Below are 24876 nucleotides of genomic sequence, written 5' to 3'. Positions count from 1 at the left end.
GGCATTTGTCTCTGCTTATGTAATTATGTGATTCCGCCGTTATTATTTTCAGACTACGATTGTAATTTTTGATATTGCTTGTAATAGGTATTACCATTATCTTCCATTAGTATTACCAGGTCATTAAAAAGGTTAATTAGTTGAAGTATTTTGTCCTTGCATGATGGAAGTTTTTGATGATAACGAAGAGTAATCACATATGAAAAACATAGGCATCATAAAATAAAACATGAGAATAGCTGAATTTAATTTGATCTTAAATAATTGTTCAGCATCAATTGGCCAGGGCAATGAAGGGATAGGCTGTTGGCTTGGCAAGCATTTTTGAGGAAGTAGACTACAAGTGACTTAAATTACCGGCATTTAGCAGACACTGTTATCCAGAGCGACTGGCACAACTTTTACTTTGCATCTACATTGGATCCATTTATACAGCTGGACCTATACTGAAACAATGCAGGCTAGGTACCTTGCTCAAGGGTACAACGGCTGTGTCCTACATAGGAATCAAACCTGTGACCTTTGGGTTACAAGACCAGTTCTACTCATTATACTGTGCTATCTCTCATGCTAACATAATAGCAGTGTTTTTGGAAGTTCATCACATTTGCTGTGCTTTCTGAACCAATGTTGATTTAAAGCAGTATCCGATCAAATGCCTACTTAAGGATCATATAGTTTTAAAGTGCCCTAAGGTTCTGTTGACACGTGGTGCTCAATGGACAGCGGTCACTCCTGGTTCAGGGCTGATGTATAATTCTCCTGCACAGGAGACCTCTGGATTGAAACAGTGCTGCAGTCATTAATGCATGTTATGAAACATTTCTAATAGAAATCAATAAAATACATACAACACAATAAACGTTGATATAATGCACTTAAATAATAACTTATTGAGATAACCTTTGTTTTTTATAAGCTCCCTGACATGGAATGGACACCTAGCTGTTTACCTGACTATAAACACAAACATACGGACTTTCACATTTCTCCAGAGGAAGAAAGTGCTGCATCACACATGCACAATGGCATATGCACACACTGTTATTTTCCTGCCACACACAGGGGGAAAGCTGCAGAACGGTTATAAAATACACAAGCATGTCGTACTTCTCTGATTACCTCCTCTAGAAAAAAAATTAAAGTACAAATATAGCGGACGCTGCGGCTCATTAGCTTCCCTTCATGAGCACATGATCAGACTACAGAAACCACGCGAGCGTCTCCAACCTGCAGCTCCGTCTATATCTCGAGCAGAGGAGAGAGGAGCATGGCACTAAAATGCAGACGCACATGGTAACCGTTGCAGCTTCCTGCAGCTCTGTCTGGGTTAGGATACTCTGCGATTTCAGAGGGGATGGCAGCCGCTCTGAGAGCTTCTCAGTGTCACAGTTAAATGTGTAACTTTCACAGCTTTCTTCAGGTCAGCGTAGTTCAGCTGGGCATGCTAGAGTGATGCAAATTTCTATTGCAAATTACGCCTCAGCCAACATGATCAATTTGTGAATAATATTTCTGTAAATAATTTTCCATTCATCATTTAGCATTCAAACAGAGTTACATAATAAACTTTAGGGTTTAAGTTGCAGAAAGAGTGTGGTTACAGTATGATTTCAGAGGCAGTTGACTCTTACTTTGCCAAGTTTCTGTTCATGACCAAAAGGCTCAATTTTGGTCGAACCAGACAATTGATTTACACAATTGCTCTCACTAAGGCCTTTGTTTGTGCAGCATTTCCAAAGAGCCTGCTGGTATGACGGTGTCATTGTATGGTTGAATATGAGATTTGGTGATCTCAAAAATCAGCTCCCAAGCCTGGAGAAACAGACAGAACACAACTGATTCTGTGGCCAAGCAGCCATGAAGTCTGCATATGCAAGAAGGGTGGAGCCAGTTAGACTTCCCTCTGGGCTGACGGAGCATGGTGGCCAGATGTTGGGCTTTGACTGGCTCCTATGGCTCCCCATTGTTGGGCATTGTTTTTGCAGAGGTCATTATAGTAGAATTTCTACTCTCCATCACCATCAGGAAATTTGTGGTGCCGGATAGTAGAAAATTTTGTATAGTAGAGCGTACCCTAAAGATTAGTCAGGAGCCAAATTAGTACAGTATTTATTTATTTTTTTAACTCAATGGATTATTTTATTGCTCAAGTGCCCCACCTGCTGGCCAAATGATTTTACAATAGCTTCTGTTTTCAAGTAAATGTCAGAGGGACATGAACTGGAACTTTAATGCACCCCATCCTGTGTAAGTTTGTAAGCACACAGATTAGCACCTCAATCTTGTGTACGTTTTTTAGTGCACAGACAAGCATCCCCATCTTTTCAAATGAATGCAACCAGCCTGCTGCTTGACTATTGAGTCTGACCAATCAGAGGAGCTGCTATTTTGTGATGGGACGGTACTCCTCACAAACTGAAGCCGCCTTTCTGTGGACCACACTACAGCCTCTGGACAGTACAGTAGCCAATCACATACTCCCAGGGCTTCACTCTAGCCAATTATGAGCTGTCCTGCGGGTCCAACATTCACAGTCAGCTCTGGCACAGTTGGGTTTTTTAGACCATGCAGTGTTTCATTTCATAGAGGACCAGTGTATTTAAGCAAGGTGATGCCCTAAAGTCACTCTGATTCCCTGCAATAACAAGTGAAGTTCCGCATTTTTCTTTAGTTTATAAAAATAGAAGAGAAGAAAACAAAAAGCTGGTTTGCTGTGCAGGACCTACTTCCTTATTTTTGCTCTCACGAACAGAGCCCCCCAAAAGTGTTGTAATAGTAGCGGGAAATTGGTTATTTTTGCTCTGTGCTTACGGTAATTGGATATGAATATGAGACAAAAGTACAGTCAGCTTTTAATATCATGGTATGTGTGTTACCATTTCACAGAAACTGCTGTCTTTGTGTTGAGTCCCCCTATTTTCAGCAGTGTAAAAGTAAAAAAAAAAAAGATTACAATTAAAAAGCAGAAGTTCTTTCCTCCACACTTTCAGCTTTCCATTGCTTTGGTTTTTATTTTTTTATTTTTTTGTCTCATCTGTTCATAAAACTGCTTCAAAACTCTTCAGGCTTGTCTTTGTATTTTTTGGCAAATTCTAATCTGGCCTTTTGATTCTTGATGTTGATGTGAGGTTTTGCATTTTGCTGTTTAGCCTCTATAATTCTGCTCTCAGAGTCTTCTGCATTTGGGGGTTTGCTATATTTTTACCCCTGCCCTCTGGAGACTGCTGGTGACATCACTGACTGTAGTTTTAGGGTTCTCCTTCACAACTCTTCACAGGATTCCTCTGTCATCAACTGCAGTACAACTCATACAGGTACTTAGAGTTGTCTCGAGCCTACACAACTCACATACAAGTTTGGATAGTTTATTCTCTGTTTGGCACTGTGAGTGCCTGTGGGTTTTCTGGCTTCTGTTGTTGGTGGCTTTTTGTCAGTATAGAGGAAATGAAAGAGTGATCTTCTGCAGATATATATTTAAATTTAGTTGATTTTAGTTACAGAAAAGCGGAAGGTAAAGCAGTGATGAAGTAGAAGGGTGGGAGCTTCTGTGGGAATTTTTTCGCAACTTGCTGTTCACACAAGCATATAAGAACAGAATGCATTAGAGGTGCTGTACAGTATGTATAATAACCCAGGGGTTTCATTTTTATCGCTCTTTTGATCACTGAAGTTGAAGCACTAACCTTCCTCTAGAATCATGCAGGCAAACAGAGGGGTCACGTTGATCTGTGAGTACTACCGAATCAGTTTTTTAATGTAAAGGTTTTTAACAGACAAGTGTGTTTTTGTGGTGAAATTTGCATTTGTTTGAAAAAAAAAAAAACAACAACAACACATTTGTTAAGTTATGCTGGAATAAATAAGTATGATTTGACCTCACTAATACTAAAATGCTCTACGGCGTTTGGGCTGCATTGGAATGACCTGCGTTATGGGAAAAGAAGAAAAGTATGAGTGAAGAAGTATGCTTTTGCTTCAGTAGATAACATACCTTAAATGATCACTAACAATTTTTTGTGAAAGTAGAAATACAATTTTATTTATTTGTTATTTGATAGAGACATTGGACAGTTAGTAACTGCCCCAGAATTAGCTTGATAACTAAATTTAATCAGTAGTCCCTTGGCAGGTGGGAAAGTGGGAAGATTTACAAAAAATATGTACAAGCAGCAATTTGCAATTAGAATAAAAAGGTTGGTGTGCATCAATACACTCTAGCAGTAAAATAAAAAATATAAATAATCGCAAAAGATACCAATGTAGCATATTGTACTACAAATAAAATAATAAAACAAAAAATTACATGATAAAAGGTAACACAATTGCACTTAATAATATGAGAGTGGTGATATGTAACTGGCTTTTTAACCAGAACTTTCAGTGTATTTTTGCACAGAACATGTAAAGGCTTCAAATATGTTCACACAAACAGATATACGCTCCATTCAAACTGATCATTGTCGAACTCAAACACTGACTGGTGGACCTGAGTTTACCCAACTTCCACAGTACTGCATGGATGACATCTTGAAATCAAACAGCAATGATGGGCTGTATTTAGGCTTTATTTGGAACATATTTATGGTTTTGTATTTTTCTTGCACTTATTGCATTTCTTTGGCCATTTCGATGACGATGTCAATGATTCCTGTCTTTTTTTTTTTTTTACAGTGCTGAGTCTAATGACAAGACTGGGTGAGTGTTACTAGATTTTTAAACAAACCCCACCTTACCTAATAATTTATCAGAGAAAAACCTTATTCAGGCAGTTTAGGTAAACTTATTATCGATAACAGAATGTCATGCTTCACAATAGGACTGTCTCACAGCATTATGATGTGATTAATTTGACTGCATATGTGGACGTTAATGTAGAAATATTATTCTGTGAGACTCAAGGCATGTCCTACAGTAGGGGGTGATACAGAGATCACAACCAGAAGCAGTTCTTTACTGTTCTAAACTAATGAAGCCACAGCATTAATCAGGACACTATAAACATGTCATGAGTATTTAAACACATGTACTGACGTAGTGCATGCACTGTTTGTACAGGGAGTCCGAAGAATGTACTGACTCTGCAGCCTAACTGGCCCCTGTTCTTCACTGGAGAGACCGTCACTCTCAGGTGTTCGGGACCGCCAATGGAACATGTGGGATTCATATGGTACAAATATGAATCAAATAGTGTGGAACTAAAGCACATGGCCCATGAAAACATCTACACCATCACACCTGTTACTGAAGCCCACAGTGGTAAATACTCATGTTCTGCTGAATCCTTGAGTGATCCTGTCAGACTGAACGTGTCAGGTGAGTCAAAACTGGTCAGCAGCTGAACACTGGTGGTCTCACTCATCCCACAGAGAGACCATATTTAACACATTTATTCAATCTTTCCCAGCGCACATTGTGCTTCCCGTACCAGTTCATTTATTACAGGCAAATATAAAATTAACTTATTTTCATTTAAATGGGCTGGGTATACCCCCAATTGAGTTGAGTTTCTGACTGTCACATTGTTTGTATTGTAAATATTTGAGCTTCTGTATGTTTAAATCCATGGAATGTGGCCTTTTCTATCTGTTATGATAGAATGAGAGAACCTACTGCTTTAGCTCTTTGTCTCAACCCCAATCAGAGCATGCCTGTCCCTCTGTAGTCATGTCTACACTCCACTAGCAAAGTTGTATGTGGAAGTTGTGTAAATCGCTCTGGGTAGAACCATCTGAGAATGCCTGTAATGTAATGTAATGTAATGAGCAGTTAGAGCTGTGACACAGTCTGTCCGTCTTCACAGCCTCGCCCACACCCGTTCTGAGATAGTCACATGCTTTCCCAGTACATGGATAAGCGAACCATGTTCTACTGTATCACAGATTAAAGCCAGTTTGCACTGTGCATTTGATGATGCCATTTTTAGGAACCTGGGGGAGAGATTCAGTCTGTTCTCTCTGTTTTAGAGATACCCCTGCCTGTCCTGACTGTCTCTCCACACAGGCAGTTATATGCAAGAGAACATGTCAGTCTTTCTTGTAAGGTTACAGTGACTTCAGCTGGCTGGGAATATTACTGGTAAAAAGGAACTGGATCACATGACATTGCCCATATTTCCAGAACATCTAAAGGCTTGTACACCCTCAGTGCTGCTGCTCTTACACACACAGGGGGGAGACCCAGTCTGGTACACAGAGTATAGTCACCCCACCCACATACAGGTATCAGTTGAGTGCTGACAGGCGTTATTCAGTGTGCAAAATTGGCACATTCCCATAATGCACTGGGTCCAACTGCTGTGATGATTCGGGGGCCCTGTTTCTTAGTTTAATTCTTGTACCATTACGATCAGGATTAGAGCTTTTTCATTTCTTATTTTTGAATATCTTCTCTTAAAATCATTGAAAATAGAAATGTAGCTGCCCTGGTTTTTGTCCTTCATTTAGGGTGATTTGTTTTTTCCATAGTCATAAAAATACTGTCATGACAACAGAACTATGACCCAGTCTGTCTCCTATCCACAGCCCTGCCTAAAGCCACTCTGACGGTAGAGCCAAAATGGCGCCCACTGTACAATGGAGAGACCATCACCCTGAGGTGTGAGGTGGACTCCTACAGCAACTGGATATATTCCTGGTACAAAGACCAGGCCCAGATGGCTGTGTCTCAGACTGCTGGTCACAGTGTAACTGGTAACAGACTCACCATCCCTGGTGCTACTGGGTCTGACCAGGGGCAGTACTGGTGTGAGGGGAGGCTGGAGGGGAGAAAAGTGACATCACAGCGCAGCGACTCCATCACTGTTGCAGGTGAGTCTCAGGTACGCTTTCAATTTGGATATGTCACATGGTCTATTGGATTGAGATCTGGGGACTGTGCATGTCATTGGAGTAAAATGAAGTCGCCATCTTGTTTGAAGAACCAGCTAGAGGTGACGTGTGCTTTGTGACATGGCACATTACCTGCTGGAAGTATCAACTCGAAAAAAGGTAGACTGTGGTCATAAAGGGATGCACATGGTCTGCTACAATGCTTAAGTATGTTCTGGCACTCAATTGATGCTCAGTTGGTATTAAGGGGCCTAATGTGTGTGCCACAAAAACATTGCCCACACCATTACACTACCACTAACAGCTGTTACTGCTGACACAAAGCAGGATGGGATTTTTATGCAGTTGGATTCATCCTGTTTTGCCAAATTCAGACCCTACCATCTACGTATGTGTCGTAGCAGAAATTGAGATTTGTCAGACCAGACATTTCATCCATTCTTCAATTGTTTAGTTTTGGGTTGTGTATTCAGAGATTTCCCTCTGCGCAGCACTGTTGTAAATAGCTGTTATTCAACCATTTGTGGCCTTTCTGCTATCTTGAATGAGTCTGCCCATTTTACTCCAACGCTCTCATTAATAAGGTGTCTTCGCCCACAGAACTGCCAATCACTGGATTTTTTTGTTTATTGCACCACTCTCTGTAAATTTCATACATGTTTTTGGGATTCTAATGAACTCAGTAGTGCTAGAGGCTTTGTATAATTATCCTAATTTCAATGATATTCAACTTATGCTCACACTATAGAGAATAAAAATATTCTGTGAATGATTTCACATATATAATTTACTTTTGAAGTTATGCTTCAAATATTTATATTTTATGAAATATTGCACAGGACCACCTATTGTCTCAAAGATAATTAATCTTTCTGACATGGTTCTTTTTCCCTTGCATTTTGTACACAACTGTTTCCTCCTCAGTCACTTCTACATTCTGACAGAAGAAACTGTGACCCAGTCTGTCTCCTTTCCACAGCCCTGCCTAATGCCACTCTGACTGTAGAGCCAAAATGGCGCCCACTTTACAATGGAGAGGCCGTCACCCTGAGGTGTGAGGTGGACTCCTACAGCAACTGGACACATTTCTGGTACAGAGACCATAACCAGACAGCCACATCTCTCTCTAAAGAGTACAGTGTAAACATCACTGGGGCTGCTGGATCTGACCAGGGGCAGTACTGGTGTGAGGGGAGGCTAGAGGGGAGAAATGTGACATCACAGCGCAGCGACTCCATCACTCTGACTATTGCAGGTGAGTCTCTTTCAAATTATATATAAAACTTTATCCTTAAAATATTTACATTGCTTTCCATTCACTTACCATACATAGGAGCATCAAACAGTATAACAATATATAATATGGCTTGGACAAATATTTAATTCCGATTGGTTGACAGCCATGTCAACCAATCGTTTTATTTGTGTTTGTGTATAGGCATGGCAATGTGGGTAATTTTGCCTCATTATGTTTCTAAATCACAGCGCGAAAACTTTCAATTTGTTGACTTAGAAATCCTGAAGTAAAAGGAAACTTAACACCATGTTATTTAAAAAAATCAACCGCTAAGTTGTGCAGATAGAAAGCGTTTTTTTATCCAGAAAATATCTCAGTTTCAACACATTTCACATTTTTGTGGTCAGGGGTGCAGCATTTATTAAGCTTGGAGATATTAACGTATCGTAGTTATGTGGATTAGAATATATGATACAGCTGACTGTTTTCCCGCTATACCAGTTGCTAAATGCACCATGACAATAGTTGTGAACTTTGTTTTTCATTGTTTAATGTCTTTTCTCTTTTCTTATATTTTTGATGTCTGATAGTGAGACTACTCTGCATACATAAGAAAAGCGAAAAGGTAATGAAAAACACTGGTTTATCATTACCAAAGAAACCATATTTAGTGAAGTGGCAGATGTGTACATAATGGGGTTAGTTTTGTAATTAATAAAATGTCTTTAAAAATACCTTTTTATTTAAATTTTCCCAGGCATTTTAGTTGTTATACATAGTATAAGAGATATTAACCACTTCATGGGTTCCGATTACCACCCTGTAACGCCATATATTCTTGTATACGCACAGGTTTATACCCTCCACATATCCCTCATCTCTGTGTCTCTCCAGAGGTAGACTGGTATTCGGTCTGGGAGCTGCTCCTCTCCTGCTGGCCTCCATTATACTGTGTGTGAAATTACATTACATTACATTCATTTGGCAGACGCTTTTATCCAAAGCGACGTACAAAAAAGTGCATTTCATGGTCATAGACAACTGCTAAACACGGGTTCAGTAAGGTACAATACTTATTTTGTACAGCCATTTCTAGCCGAGAACAGTGAACACTATTCTGGCCTAACATCTGCAAAGCCAACTAGGCAGAAGAATAAGCTACAGTATTAGGACAAATACAAATTACCAAGAAGTGTTGGGATGGGGCAACATGTAACTGTCATGGTTTTGGCTGATGCCACCATTTCTTTTCCTCCCTGCGCCTTTTCTTCAGTTATTACGGCCATTGGTTTTTTCATGCACCTTTTCTTCAGTTATTACGGCCATTTGAGTTGATTGAATTATACACGTGCAAATTTCCTTTTACTATTTGCACCTGTTGGTGTTCTATTTAAACCCTGAGCAAGCCGATAAGCTTTGCTTCAGTGTCACTTATGTTGCACGAGAGCCGGTATTCTGTCAAGCGAGGTAAAGGTAAAGGTAAAGGTAAAGGTAAAGGTAAAGGTAAAGGTAAAGGTAAAGGTAAAGGTAAAGGTAAAGGTAAAGGTAAAGGTAAAGGTAAAGGTAAAGGTAAAGGTAAAGGTAAAGGTAAAGGTAAAGGTAAAGGTAAAGGTAAAGGTAAAGGTAAAGGATTGAGCTGCGATATTGGATTGTTTTGGCTATAAAATTAGCACAACAGTCTTTAGCTTTTTTAGATTGTTGGCAACAAGTTAGTGCCACAATCTAAGCTCAGTATTCTTTCTTTAGGGTTTTACTTTTTCAGCCTCGGTTCGAGGTCTGTTTTCTTTGAGTTGCCCCGTTTTCTGCTCCGGCAGTTTTGTTTTATTTTCATACTCCTTAAGCCTTAGTTCTTTTTTACCCAGTACGTGGGTTGTGTAGAGCTTTTCTTTGGGATACTCTCCCTAAGGAGTATTGTTTTCCTTTCCCTTGTCTCTTGAGACTTTTGGCTATTTTACCTCTGGTTAATAGCTTAAAGAACCCCCTGTTCAGTAGCGGTTGGTCTCCCAAAACTCCAACTCCCTCACAGTACACTGAAGCCGCGAAATGGATGTACCAGCGACTCCAACGGGTTTAGAACAGGCTGTTGCAGCTCAACAGGCTGCCCTAACCGCCCATGATAGGGGCATTCAGATATTACATTCCCAACAAGCAACCTCTTATGAACGGCAGGGGGAAATGCTTGAACGCCTGCACCGTCAGGAAGAAAGTTTGCGCAGCCAGGAGAATGCACTGCATGAGCTTGCTGACAGGGTTCGCCAACTGGCTTGCGCATTAAACCCCACAGTTCCAGAAGCACCTTCCTTTCCCCCGACCCCAGAGCCGATGGTATCAGTCATTGTCCGCGAACCTAAACTGCAGCTTCCCCTGCGGTATGATGGAGAATCAGGGAGATGCAGGGGTTTTTTAGCGCAATGTACGATATTTCTTAGAGCTCAACCATCACGTTTCACTACAGAAGATTCACGGGTGTCTTTTATTTTATCCCTGCTAACAGGGACAGCCCTTGCATGGGCTGAGCCGCTCATCCGCTCACAAGCCCCTGTAATGAACACGTCTGGAGGTTTAATGGCAGAAATGGCGTCGGTCTTTGATCACGATATTAGCGGAGAAGAAGCAGCTACAAGGCTAACACGCATTCGTCAGGGAGAGAACAGTGTTGCAGCCTTTTCTGTTACGTTTCGTTCATTGGCTGGTGAAACGGGTTGGCCAGAGGCTCCGCTCATGACGTTATTTAAGAATGCGCTCTCAGAGCCAGTGAGAGATGCTTTAGCAACTCTTGAGTCCCCGGCCACTTTGGATGCTTTGGTAAGGACGGCTGTCAGGATTGATAACCGAGTGCGGGAACGTGAGCGAGAGCGAAGTGAGAGGAAGAACCGTTCCCTCCCATATGTTGCCTCCCTTCCGGGTAAACCTGCAGTTTTGGCTCCCCCATTAGGCTCTCTGAGCCATGACGAACCGATGCAGATAGATAGCTCCACCCTACGCAATGTGCGTGAACAAAGGCAGCGCAGCGAATGGTGTCGGTATTGCAGACAGAAGGGACACACTAAGAATGATTGCCCTAAGCTGGGGGGAAACGGGAGGCCTCACTAGGTGAAAGAAAGGTCCCAGTGAGGCGTAACCCATCAGCCTTTCGAACCGTTTTATCTGTAGAGCTATCCTGGAATAATCAATTAGTTAAAACTGACGCCTTTTTAGATTCAGGCGCAGTTGACTGTTTTGTGGATTCAAACTGGGCTAGTGAACTTGGATTGCCTGTGGTTCTCCTTTCACGGCCTCGCCACATTACAGCTCTTGACGGTCGCCCGCTGGGCACCGGATTGGTAAAAAAAATTACCGACCCTGTCTGCATGCGTGTCCCTTTTGGTGGTCATTTGGAGCGAGTCAGGCTCTTCCTGGTTGATTCACCAGCCTATCCACTTGTTTTAGGCCATTCGTGGCTGATGAAACACAAACCGCACATTAACTGGGGAAATAAGAAAAATACAGTGATTCAGTGGGGTCCCCAGTGTGTCAAACATTGCTTACAGAGGTCATCACAAACTCCTAATGGTCATGGTTTGCAAAGAGAGACTAATTTGGCTTGGGACGATGAGGAAGAGGGGTTTCCGTCCAGCCCTATTGCGCCATCCCCACCTTCTGAGGACAGACAGGAGAGTTTGGATTGGGATTCGCGGTTCGACTGGGATCCTCCGGTTGACGACTTATCCCTAGGGGAGTTAACGGAACCAGAGACTATCTCTGACTCCATGCCCCACTCTCCTGCTAGTTCAGAGAATACCAGTATGGTGGGTGCGCTCGAATTTCCATTGCCACCTAATGTACCAGCCGATTACGCAAATCTCGCTGAGGTATTTAGCAAACAAAGGGCTACCACCTTGCCACCTCACAGACTATACGATTGTGCCATTAACTTACATCCTGGCACAGTACCGCCTCGCGGTTCCTTATATTCCTTATCAGCTCCAGAAAGTACAGCTATGAAGAAATACATCCAAGAGGCGTTAGCTAACAGTTTTATCCGACCATCCACTTCGCCGGCGGGGGCAGGGTTTTTCTTTGTAAAGAAAAAAGACGGTGGGCTGAGACCCTGTATTGATTATAGAGGACTGAACAATATCACTATTAAAAACCGCTATCCACTGCCCCTCATGAACTCAGCTTTCGAACGCCTCCAGGATGCGTCAGTTTTCACGAAACTCGACCTCCGTAACGCTTATAATTTAGTGCGTATACGTGAGGGAGACGAATGGAAAACTGCTTTCAATACGCACAACGGCCACTTTGAATATCGGGTCATGCCATTCGGTCTCACTAACGCCCCCTCGGTCTTTCAGGCATTTGTGAATGACGTGCTCCGAGAGATGCTGGAAAAATTTGTGTTTGTTTATTTAGACGACATTTTAATATTTTCTGCCAATCTTTCGGAGCACGTTAGACATGTTAGACAGGTTTTAAAATGTCTCTTGGACGCCCAGCTATTCGTAAAGGCAGAGAAATGTAAGTTTCATGCCAAATCCGTTTCTTTCCTGGGGTTCATTGTGACAGAGGGGAAGGTACAAATGGACTCAGAGAAAGTTTCTGCGGTCATGAATTGGCCTACCCCAGAATCGGTCAAACAAGTTCAGCGATTTTTGGGGTTCGCTAATTTTACAGGCGTTTATACGTAATTTTAGTTCAGTGGTTGCGCCAATTACCGCACTGACAAAGAAAAATACCCCTTCACGCTTTGAGTGGACGCCCAAAGCCGAAGCTGCTTTTACGGAGTTGAAGAGGAGGTTCAGTTCGGAGCCCATCCTGATAACCCCTAACCCTTCACTCCCATTTGTGGTAGAGGTGGACGCCTCGGAGCTTGGGGTAGGGGCAATTTTATCACAACGTTCTCCCCAGGATCAAAAAATGCACCCCTGTGCTTATTGTTCTCGGTCACTTTCTCCGGCTGAGAGAAATTATGACGTCGGGGACCGGGAACTTTTGGCGGTTAAGCTGGCTCTAGAGGAGTGGCGGCACTGGTTAGAGGGAGCTGAACACCCTTTCACAGTGTGGACCGACCACAAAAATCTAGAGTATATTCAGAACGCAAAGCGGCGCAATTCGCGGCAAGCTCGCTGGTCGCTTTTCTTCTCTCGTTTTAACTTTCTACTAACATATCGCCCAGGTTCAAAAAACATCAAGCCTGACGCACTCTCCCGGATTTTCGATCACTCTGACAGTGACCACTTCTCTGAGCCCATTGTTCCTACCACCCAGATTTTGGCCCCAGTTATGTGGGACATTGAGTCTGTGGTGCGGAGGGCTCAACGACTGGAGCCGGATCCAGGTGGGGGACCCCTTAACTGTCTTTTTGTGCCATCCAAGGTACGTGCCCAGGTGCTGCAGTGGGGACATTTCTCCCATCTTACTGGGCATCCTGGCATCCACAGGTTTAAGGATTTCCTGGCCAGGCGGTTTTGGTGGCCTGGGATGGAAAGGGATGTTCGGGAATTTATTTCCGCTTGTTCGGTCTGTGCCCGCAACAAAGGTTCTCAGCTCCAACCCCCTTTTCCGCCCTTTGCCCGTCCCGAGTCGTCCATGGAGCCACGTTGCCTTGGATTTTATCACCGGTCTGCCGGCTTCTGATGGCAACACAGTTATCCTGGTTGTGGTGGACAGGTTTTCTAAGGCAGCCCATTTCATTGCGCTGCCTAAATTGCCATCCGCACCAGAGACTGCACGGCTGGTAGTCGACCACGTCTTCAGACTGCATGGTCTGCCTCAAGACGTGGTGTCTGATCGGGGGCCTCAATTTGCCTCTCGGTTTTGGCGGTCGTTTTGTTCTCTTTTGGGTGCGTCCGTCAGTCTCTCGTCGGGGTTCCACCCGGAGACTAATGGACAGACGGAACGTACCAACCAGACGCTAGAGAACACTCTTCGTTGTCTGGCTTCCTCCAACCCGACATCGTGGAGCCGTCATCTTGCGTGGGCGGAGTATGCCCATAATACGCTGCGTAACGCGTCCACGGGGCTCTCACCATTTGAGGCCCAGTTTGGATTCCAACCTCCTCTGTTCCCAGAACTGGAGAAGAACAACGAGGTGCCGTCTGCTGGGTTCTTTGTTCGGCGATGTCGGGCCACGTGGAGGAGAGTCCGTGCGTCCCTCCTGCGCTCCTCGGCCAAACAGAAGGGACTTGCCGACAGGCATCGCCGTCCGGCACCCTCCTATCGGGTGGGCCAACGGGTTTGGTTATCTACCCGTGACCTTCCTTTACGAGTTGAATCTCGTAAACTCGCCCCTCGGTTTGTGGGCCCTTTTAAGATCGTGCGTAAAATCAACCCGGTCACGGTTCGCTTGCAGCTCCCTCGTTCCATGAAAATCCACCCGACGTTTCATGTCTCTCGCCTCAAGCCGGTTCTCGTGAGCGCATTGGCTCCGGCGGATGAACCGCCACCTCCGCCTCGGCTCATTGATGGGGAGCCGGTATATACAGTACGCCGCATTCTGGCTGAGAGACGAGTGGGGCGAGGTGTTCAGTTCCTTATTGACTGGGAGGGCTATGGCCCTGAGGAACGCTGTTGGGTCCCCTCTAGAGACATTCTGGACCCTGAGCTTATTCATGACTTCCGCAGGCGTGGTTCAGAGGGTCCGTCTGGGGCCGGCCCTTAGAGGGGGGGTCCTGTCATGGTTTTGGCTGATGCCACCATTTCTTTTCCTTCCTGCGCCTTTTCTTCAGTTATTACGGCCATTGGTTTTTTCATGCACCTTTTCTTCAGTTATTACGGCCATTTGAGTTGATTGAATTATACACGTGCAAATTTCCTTTTACTATTTGCACCTGTTGGTGTTCTATTTAAACCCTGAGCAAGCCGATAAGCTTTGCTTCAGTGTCACTTATGTTGCACGAGAGCCGGTATTCTGTCAAGCGAGGTAAAGGTAAAGGTAAAGGTAAAGGTAAAGGTAAAGGTAAAGGTAAAGGTAAAGGTAAAGGTAAAGGTAAAGGTAAAGGTAAAGGTAAAGGTAAAGGTAAAGGTAAAGGATTGAGCTGCGATATTGGATTGTTGTGGCTATAAAATTAGCACAACAGTCTTTAGCTTTTTTAGATTGTTGGCAACAAGTTAGTGCCACAATCTAAGCTCAGTATTCTTTCTTTAGGGTTTTACTTTTTCAGCCTCGGTTCGAGGTCTGTTTTCTTTGAGTTGCCCCGTTTTCTGCTCCGGCAGTTTTGTTTTATTTTCATACTCCTTAAGCCTTAGTTCTTTTTTACCCAGTACGTGGGTTGTGTAGAGCTTTTCTTTGGGATACTCTCCCTAAGGAGTATTGTTTTCCTTTCCCTTGTCTCTTGAGACTTTGTGGCTATTTTACCTCTGGTTAATAGCTTAAAGAACCCCCTGTTCAGTCGCGGTTGGTCTCCCAAAACTCCAACTCCCTCACAGTAACAAGTGACAGGAAAAGGGTTTTTTTTTTTTGATAAAAGAGTGAAATACAGCGTGGTGGTGGTTAGTCTAGGTATAGTCTGAAGAGATGAGTCTTCAGGCCACGGCGGAAGATGGGTAGTGTGGGGGAGGTTCGGAGAGGGACGGGGAGTTCGCCCCACCACTGGGGAGCTAGGGTAGAGAAGCTCTGTGATCCCTTTGGGTGGGTGGGAGGGGTTACAAGGCGCCCTGCTGCCGCAGAGCGAAGTGGTCAAGCAGGCACATAGAATTGAGTCATGTCCTGCAAGTAGATGGGGGCTGTCCTGTTGGCAGCAGTGTAGGCAAGGGTCAGGGCTTTGAACCGGATCCTGGCGGCGACCGGTAGCCAGTGAAGTGATCGCAGCAGAGGAGTGACGTGGGAGAATTTGGGGAGGTTGTAGATGAGTCGGGCAGCGGCATTCTGAATCATCTGTAGTGGCTGTATGGCACAAGCTGGCAGGCTTGCAAGGAGAGAGTTGCAGTAATCAAGGCGAGAGGTCACCGTAGCCTGGACGAGCAGCTGGGTGGAGTGCGTCATCAGGTATGGTCGAATCCTTCTGATGTTGTACAGAAGGAATCTGCAGGTCCGTGATGTTGCCTTGATGTGCTCCTTGAGGTCCAGTTGGTCATCCAGGACCACCCCCAAGCTCTTGGCAGAGTGAGAGGCAGTTACTGTGGTGCCATCAACCGTGATTGAGAGCTCACAAAGTAAGGAGGTCTTGCACGGGAAGAAGAGCAGCTCAGTTTTGTTGAGGTTGAGCTTCAGATGGTGGCTGGCCATCCAGGTGGAGATGTCAGCCAGGCAGGAAGAGATCTTATCATAGACCTGTGTGGCCGAGGGGGGGAAAGAAAAGAAGAGTTGTGTGTCATCTGCATAACAATGATAGGAGAAGCCATGTGAATTAATGACTGAACCAAGAGATCTGGTGTATAAGGAGAACAGCAGAGGACCCAGTACAGATCCCTGAGTGGATGAGAAGCAGAGGCAGATCCCTTCCAGGTGACCTGGTAGGTCCTATCTGCAAGATAGGAAGCGAACCAAGACAGGGCAGTCCCGGCAATTCCCATCCCAGCCAAGGTGGAGAGGAGTATTTTATGGTTGACCGTGTCAAAAGCTGCAGACAGGTCAAGAAGGATCAGGACAGAGGAGAGGCGTGAGGCTCTTGCAGTGGCAAGTGCCTCCGTCACAGCTAGGAGTGCAGTCTCTGTTGAGTGCCCTGATCGGAAGCCAGACTGGTGAGGGTCTAGCAGGTTGTTCTGACGGAGAAAAGAGGTTAATTGTTTAAGAACTGGTCGTTCAAGGGTTTTGGACAGAAAGGGTAGAAGCGATACGGGTCGATAATTCGTTACATCGGAGGGGTCTGAGGTGGGTTTTTTGAGAAGTGGGGTAACACGAGCCATCTTAAAAACAGAGGGAACATGACCAGAGGAGAGAGAGGAATTAACAATAGAGGACAGATAGGGAAGGAGCTCGCTGGAAATGGATTGGAGAACTTTAGATGGGATGGGGTCAAGTGGACAGGTGGTTGCACGATGAGAGGTGATGAGTTGTAATACATCGGAGTCCTCTAGCATTTCAAAGGAGGTCAGTGTGGCTGTGGGTTTGTCCCGGGGGGTTGGGGGGCTCACTGGATGGGCGAAGGAGTTCCGGATTGTAGCCACCTTTCCTTCAAAGGCGGCCAGAAAGTCATCTGCGGAGAGGGAAGAGGGAGGCGGGGGTGGAGGAGGAATGAGGAGGGAAGAGAAGGTGGAGAATAGTTTGAAATGGTGCAGGAAACCAGGTGATGTCATTTTATAGGGGAACACATCTAAAAACAATATGTGTTTCAGATTTCAGGCTGCAGAACTGTTAATTCTCACTCACCGTTCTCTCCCTCTGTTGTGTTTATACGTGTTTATTGATGTGCAGGGTCGCCTAATGAAGCAGCTGTCAAATACACTGAAGAGAATGTGGAAGTTGACTTATAAAACCTTCACACAGAAGCTGGATCAGTGTCCTCATGTCAAATGAAGAACATTTGAGAGCTCAGGATTATTTTTCAATGTGATGCTTCTCAGCTTGCAGGAGGGGAAATCCTGATTGGGGGTGCAGTTATGGGGACACTCAGTGAGTTTTGGGAATGAAGCAGTAGTGCCTTTACTGTGTAATATATCTGAGGTTCTGATTCACTAGAGCTGCACTTGTGATCTTTGTCTAAGTTAGTCAGCTTTGATTGCTGTGTGTTTGTTTCAGGTCCTACGTTGAACTCTATATATTATGTAGTAAAATTGCCGTAAGCTTACATACAGCCTAAACAGCTGAGACTCTGCAACATGTTCAACATGCATTTCATGTGTCTGCTTTTATTAGTATTACATTAAATGGACTTTAAAGTGTGTTCTTTTTTGTTCCTTCTTTATTTTGTTAACATATGAAATAAATGAAAAAAAATAAACGTATGTGTAATGTAACATCCCCAATAGGTCATTAAAAATGTTATTAGTTGCGGTATTTCTGTCCTTGCATGATGAAGTTTTTGATGATAACTAAGTGTAATCACATATGAAAAATAAATAGGCCATCATAAATAAAAAATGAGAATAGCTGAATTTAATTTGATCTTAAATAATTGTTCAGCATCAATTGGCCAGGGCAATGAAGGGATAGGCTGTTGGCTTGGCAAGCATTTTTGAGGAAGTAGACTACAAGTGACTTAAATTACCGGCATTTAGTAGACACTGTGATCCAGAGCGACTTACACAACTTTTACATTGCAACTACATTGGATCCATTTATACAGCTGGACCTATACTGAAACAATGGAGGCTAAGTACCTTGCTCAAGGGTACAACGGCTGTGTCCTACACGGGAATCAAACCTGTGACCTTTGGGTTACAAGACCAGTTCGACTCATTATACTGTGCTATCGCTCATGCTAACATAATAGCAGTGTCTTTGGAAGTTCATTACATTTGCTGTACTTTCTGAACCGATGTTGCTTTAAAGCAGTATCCGTTCAAATGCCTACATAAGGATCATATGGTTTTAAAGTGCCCTAGGGTTCTGTTGACGCGTGGTGCTCAATGGACAGCGGTCACTCCTGGTTCAGGGCTGATGTATAACGCTCGCGTACAGGAGACCTCAGGATGCATAATGCATGTTATGAAACATTTCTAATAGGAATCAATGAAATGTATACAACACAATAAACGTTGATATAACGCACTTAAATAATAACTTATTGAGATAACCTTTGTTTTTTATAAGCTCCCTGACATGGAATGGACACCTAGCTGTTTACCTGACTATAAACACAAACATACGGACTTTCACATTTCTCCAGAGGAAGAAAGTGCTGCATCACACATGCACAATGGCATATGCACACACTGTTATTTTCCTGCCACACACAGGGGGAAAGCTGCAGAATGGTTATAACATACACAGGGATGTCATACTTCTCTGATTACCTCCTCTAAAAAAAAAAATTAAAGTACCAATATAGCGGATGCTGCGGCTCGTTAGCTTCCCTTCATGAGCATGTGATCAGAGTACAGAAACCACGCGAGCGTCTCCAACCTGCAGCTCCGACTATATCTCGAGCAGAGGACAGAGGAGCACGGCACTAAAATGCAGACGCACATGGTAACCGTTGCAGCTTCCTGCAACTCTGTCTGGGTTAGGATACTCTGTGATTTCAGAGGGGATGGCAGCTGCTCTGAGAGCTTCTCAGTGTCACAGTTAAATGTGTAACTTTCACAGCTTTCTTCAGGCCAGCGTAGTTCAGCTGGGCATGCTAGAGTGATGCAAATTTCTATTGCAAATTGCACCTCAGCCAACATGATCAATTTGTGAATAATATTTCTGTAAATAATATTCCATACATCATTTAGCATTCAAACAGAGTTACATAATAAAGTTTAGGGTTTTCTGAGACCTTAAAAGTTGCAGAAAGAGTGTGGTTACAGTATGATTTCAGAGGCAGTTGACTCTTACTTTGCCAAGTTTCTGTTCATGACCAAAAGGCTCAATTTTGGTCAAACCAGACAATTGATTTACACAATTGCTCTCACTAAGGCCTTTGTTTGTGCAGCATTTCCAAAGAGCCTGTTGGTATGACGGTGTGATTGTATGGTTGAATATGAGACTTGGTGATCTCAAAAAGCAACTAAATTCAAACTGTGATCCTTCGGGTCTTCTTTGCCTCCATCATCATCTTCCTCGCTGGGTGGGGGGGCCATATGTATCCCAACTTTGCCGCTTCTTTAACAGGAAGGTTGCTGATATTTACAAATCCTTCAAGATGGAGTCTTCAAGCACATTAGTCAATCCTCTTCCCAGACAACCCTCCCCCATTCCCAACTCAGTACCCATCCCCCATCTCCCTCTCTGCATCCTCTCCTCTTCTCTCTCTTTACCAAGTCTCTTGTTTCTGTTATCTCCTCTCATACTCTATCTTCCAGGTCACATCTCCAATCTTTTCTGACCCCTGGTGGTGGAATGAGCTTCCCACTGCAGTCAGGACAGCAGAAACCCTGCCCATCTTCCCACTGCAGTCAGGACAGCAGAAGCCTTGCCCATCTTCCCACTGCAGTCAGGACAGCAGCAGCCCTGCCCATCTTCCCACTGCATTCAGGACAGCTGAAACCCTGCCCATTTTTGAAACCCAAAAAAAAAAAAACATTTCATCATCAATCTCACATGGTCTGTTTTTCATATAAATGTATTGAATAAGATACAACAATAGTTTTACAGTAGTTCATTTTTATACATTTGTTGTATAGTTGATACAGAACCTCCAATCTCTGCACTGTGATTTGGGGAGTGTGATCTTGTCTCTGCAATGGGATTTGGGGAGTGTAATCTTGTCTCTGCAATGGGATTTGGGGAGTGTGATCTTGTCTCTGCAATGTGATTTTGTGCATGTGATCTTATCTCTGCTGTGTGATTTGGGGAGTGTGGTATTGTATGAAGTGTTGTATGTTGTATGCAGATTTTGCTTTGCAGTGTGATCTGGAGAGTGTGATCTTGTCTCAGTAGTGTGATTTGGGGAGTGTGATCTTATCTCTGTAGTGTGATTTGGAGAGTGATCTTGTCTGTGCACTGTGATTTGGGGAGTGTGATCTTCTCTCTGCAATGTTATTTTGTGCTTGTGATCTTGTCTCTGCAATGTGATTTGGGGAGTGTGATCTTGTCTCTGCAGTGTAATTTGGAGAGTGATCTTGTCTCTGCACTGTGATTTGGTTTTGTGATTTTTTGTGATTCTGCTTTTTTCCCAGTGCTTCCGTCCCCCAGGACAGCCTCATTGCAGTACGGCCAACCAGATGGCCTGTTACTGATAGACCAGCGCATCTTACAGATGGGAAGTGTAAGTTACACTACACACCTGTGTCAAGCACATATATGAATATGATTTTTCTGTAACATTGGGAAACTCCTGCAGTTCTCTGGGAATTTTAAAGAAAATATATTTAAAGTGTGAAGTCAAATTGCAAAAGTTTGCACGTCATAACGAGTCTGCTGAAAATAAATCTTTCGGTTTACTTAAAAATTGAAAGAATTGGAAAAGGTTTAATTAAGTTACCCAGGGGCAGTCTTTAGCTCATGAATAATCAAATCTATTCATGAGCTCAAGAATGACTACAGTAAAAATGTGTGTACATAATTGAACTTCATTCAGTAATTCAGAAGCAGGTCCAGCCTCCAGGATTGGGGTCTCCCTCCATTTTGTTCTGACATTTTAATGGGTGGAGACCCCAATCCTGGAGGCTGGACCTGCTTCTGAATTACTGAATGAAGTATTATGAATTATGTATATTTACACAACCTGCCATTCATTCGTTCATAAGTATCTGTTTTTATCTTCAGGAAATGGATTCTGCAAGTGAAAGCACCAGGAAAAGCATTGCGTTACTTCCTATAGAAACACCCAAAATGCACGTGGACATTGGCCCGTTGCTGGATATCTGTCTTGCATCAGACCGCCCATCGACAGGTACCTGCTTCCTGCTACTGCTGTTAAGATGGCCATTCTTCAGGGGTGAGGAGAACATCCTGTCATGCAATTATGTTGAAATCCCTAAAATGATCCTCATATTCTTTGTATTCAGGAGAGGCTTCTTTCAATCAAATCAATGAGATGAAGGACAGTGTCTCCTCATTGAAGTTCATCACCAGCATACTCCTTCAAGCTGAACTGCACATTCGAGCATATCCAGAAACGGTAACATCTTTACTTTTTACACTGTGCTATTTACTGTTGTGTGTTCAGGAATTCTCGTATAAGATAGGACTGCATGTGATCAGAAACACCAGCAAATGAACAACTCCAGTGACCTTTGACCTTTAACACTGATTGTTTATGTTCAGATCATCAACATCTTGCCACAGAAATGGCAGCCAGGCTCTGTGTTCCATCAGACAGAAAGGATGGTCATGTCCATGACACCGGCTTTGAATGTGCTCATGATTTTGGTCTTCAGATGAATTTTATCCACATGTAAAGTATTTGCCTCAGGAGAGCTTGTATTTGTCATAATCCATGTGTTTGTCCATTTTTGATTAGAGACACTAAAGAAAAAATTAGAAGAATCAGAAGAATGCTTTCTTCCTCCCATCGTAATAACTGGAACCTGAAGGTGAGAAACCGAAATTGGTAATTGGCAAATTTCCCAGAATTGTATGAATACTGCTCGATACTATCATGTACTGTAGATGAGTGTGATTAATTTCAGTTACTTTCAGAATGTGAAGCTTTAATGGAATCTATGGCTGAAGTAGTGCACTGCTGTTTGTACAACAGCTTATATTAGAAATGTGTATTTACACCATTTTATATTTCATAAAGGCAAGTGTCAGAGAGCTGCAAAGGAGATGCATGAAAATGTGTGAAGAGAGAGATGCACTTGACTTGATGCTGGAGGAGAGAGAGAACAGAATAAAAAGTGCCGATCTGGAGCAGGAGGAATTTCAGAAGACATTTCAAGAGAAAGAGATGGCTCTACAGCAGTGAGTACCGAGCAAGACTGTTAAGGGAAACCAAATATGACATCTAAATAAGGTAACCATGGCAATGGGAGAGTGGGGCTTTATGAACTCCATTATAGGTGGGACTACCATGTGCTGTTAGTCATTGACATTGATATGAACCAATCTATCAAGTTTGGTCTCCATAGCAGACCACTTTGACTGGATCAATTGTATCTACTGTTAATAACTCATAATAGCTCCACCCATTCCGGGGCTTGTGTCTTATTCCAAGTAACAGTCATTGGAGAGAAAAGGGAATAATATTGATGCTAATTTTAGAAGTAACTGAATCTGAGTTAACAATGGACAGACACTTAACAGAAAGCTTAAATTGTATTTGAATGATGAAGTTTTTGATTATTTTTTAACATGCTGGAATCCTGTACGGGATAGATGAGTGTCACATGGTGCACACCTCCATGTGCTGTGAACCGGTTTATAAAAGGCACACAAGTTACTGCTGGCTCCAGCACAGTGTAAGACTGAAGCTGGTGTGCTTCGTGCTGCAGGAAGCTGGGGCAGCTTGAGCAGCACTGGAGAGCAAAGCTGGAAAGAGTGATGGAGGAGAGGAGCGAGCACGAGCAGTTTGCGAAGAAGGAGATCCAGGCTCTGCTCCTTAAGCTGTTCAAGACTGAGCGGCTGCACCAGACCCAGGTGAGCACATCCAGCGAGTACCAATGCTCCACTCTACCCTCTCTACAGTCAGGTCTGCCTCCTGTTATAGGATTGCATACCTATGTGTGGGTCTTAGGAACACCTTTAATCTCCATGTTCTCCTATTCCACTGCAGATATGTGACTATGAGATCAAGTACAGGGACTCACTAAAACTGGTGTCTGAGCTGCAGCGTCAAATCGAGGAGCGTGAGGTGAGAGGCTGAAATGGAGGTCGGCAGGAAGATCCGCTATTAAAAATAAAATAAATCAAATAATATTACGCTTTTGGAGGTTCATTTTACATGGCACCAAAGCGAGTTAAATTCAGTGTTTATTAAAAGTAAAACAATGGTATGTGAGAACAGTTATTGGTCACACAGATGGGAAAGGAGATGTTTAGAGACGTTTGTGCAGCATGGCCGTGAGCTTCAGGTGCTCATTGGTCAGTGTCATGGCGGACGTCACATGTTAAGCAATAAGAACAGGGCTGACCACAATCAGATCACACAGCTCCTGCAGATGACTGACAGCCTAGAGGAGGAGAGGAACAGGAGGCTTTAGCAGCATGAGAAAGAAACATCAGAGAAGATCCAGAGGGAAGTGAAAGAAGAGAAGAAATAAGAAGAGGAAATGAACATAATAAAGGAGGAAGGGAATAGGCAGGGAGTGACACAGATGAGAAAAACAGCAGGAAGATTTGGTTATTTAAGCATAATGTCAGAGGAAAGGGAATATTCACACCGCATTTATCTCCAGAGCTGAACCTCTCCTGGTCACAACCCCTGTTATGTCACTACCTGGAGGGCTGGATGGATAACCTCGGTCTTCTGCACCGCATTTTAATAAACATGGGCTGTTAATTTTTTAATCTTATTTAATACCTCAGGCAATAATCTGTACAAACTCTATGATTATTTGCTTTAACAGATTCCTATTTAGTCCGTCTTTAATTGTTGATACCAGGCTAGTATGAACCATTTTATCATCACTGTTTCAGTCATTTACTTTACTTGCTGTGTATTGGGAGGCTCAGACTTGATCTTGCCCATTTTTTTAATTTGCTGTTTTGGCTGACCGTGAAACATGGCCTCTGCTGACCTCGCCTGGTCACAGGTGAGTACAGCATGAGCATTAACCCCCTGCAGGATATCTCACTCCGGTATAGAGACTTAAACATTAAACCAAAGAGAGGTTGATATGAAGTTATTGTCTAAGTTAAGTTTATTAATCAGTGTTGTTCATTTGTTTATTTAGTGGCCTCCCCTTGCTCTCATACCTTTTGTTTCTGTCTTGTAAGAGGGTGTAGTCACAAGGCAAAAGTCACACATTAACACAGACAGGGGTGGAATGGTCACTGGCCACAGGTGATTCTCTCACCTGCAGGGTCAGGTACTACAAACATCTGAGCACCAGCAGATCTCCTACATCTGAGAGGTTACACAACACTTTCACTTCCCCACATACATTAATTCCCAAAGCTGTCACAACAAAAGAGAATTTAGTTCTCACTTGACTGTTTGATGATTTTTTAATGTTGAAAATGGATTGAGAACATAGGTAATTGGATATTGGTGCAACAGAGTGTGAAGTGAGATTGGGGTAGTTGTAGCAACATTCATATCCATTATGTCTGGCAATGGTAGATGCTTTCAGGCGCGTGTCTGTGTTGTGAAAGGCTTGCATATTTTCACCACTAGGTGTCAGTAAACTCCCACT

The 24876-nt window shown here is 43.4% G+C and overlaps 2 protein-coding genes across 11 annotated transcripts in view; both read left to right on the top strand.

Annotated features, from left to right (window-relative positions):
* The window catches only part of LOC135248596 (transport and Golgi organization protein 1 homolog), a 33237-nt gene extending 9718 nt beyond the window's left edge, over positions 1 to 23519 (top strand). The window contains exons 2-8 of one of the 4 annotated variants that reach the window (XM_064323412.1): positions 21344 to 21470; positions 21586 to 21698; positions 21845 to 21934; positions 22041 to 22113; positions 22323 to 22483; positions 23014 to 23158; positions 23295 to 23500. In XM_064323412.1, the coding sequence (XP_064179482.1) occupies positions 22075 to 22113; positions 22323 to 22483; positions 23014 to 23158; positions 23295 to 23384 (435 nt within the window). In that variant the 5' untranslated portion in view covers positions 21344 to 21470; positions 21586 to 21698; positions 21845 to 21934; positions 22041 to 22074 and the 3' untranslated portion in view covers positions 23385 to 23500. The other 3 variants (XM_064323414.1, XM_064323413.1, XM_064323415.1) reach the window with 3 other exon arrangements.
* LOC135248593 (Fc receptor-like protein 5) overlaps positions 1 to 24876 on the top strand; it is a 67524-nt gene that overhangs the window by 23602 nt on the left and 19046 nt on the right. For 4 of the 7 annotated variants that reach the window (XM_064323408.1, XM_064323402.1, XM_064323405.1 and 1 more), the window contains 2 exons: positions 6525 to 6809; positions 7810 to 8085. The exons of 2 other annotated variants lie outside the window; for them this stretch is intronic. In XM_064323408.1, coding sequence (XP_064179478.1) covers positions 6525 to 6809; positions 7810 to 8085 — 561 coding nt within the window. The remainder of the gene's footprint in view (positions 1 to 6524; positions 6810 to 7809; positions 8086 to 24876) is intronic. One more of the 7 variants, XM_064323404.1, reaches the window with a different exon arrangement.

The sequence above is a fragment of the Anguilla rostrata genome, chromosome 2 (assembly GCF_018555375.3).
Source record: "Anguilla rostrata isolate EN2019 chromosome 2, ASM1855537v3, whole genome shotgun sequence".
Lineage (NCBI taxonomy): Eukaryota > Metazoa > Chordata > Actinopteri > Anguilliformes > Anguillidae > Anguilla > Anguilla rostrata.
This window is presented reverse-complemented; position numbering and strand designations above follow the sequence as displayed.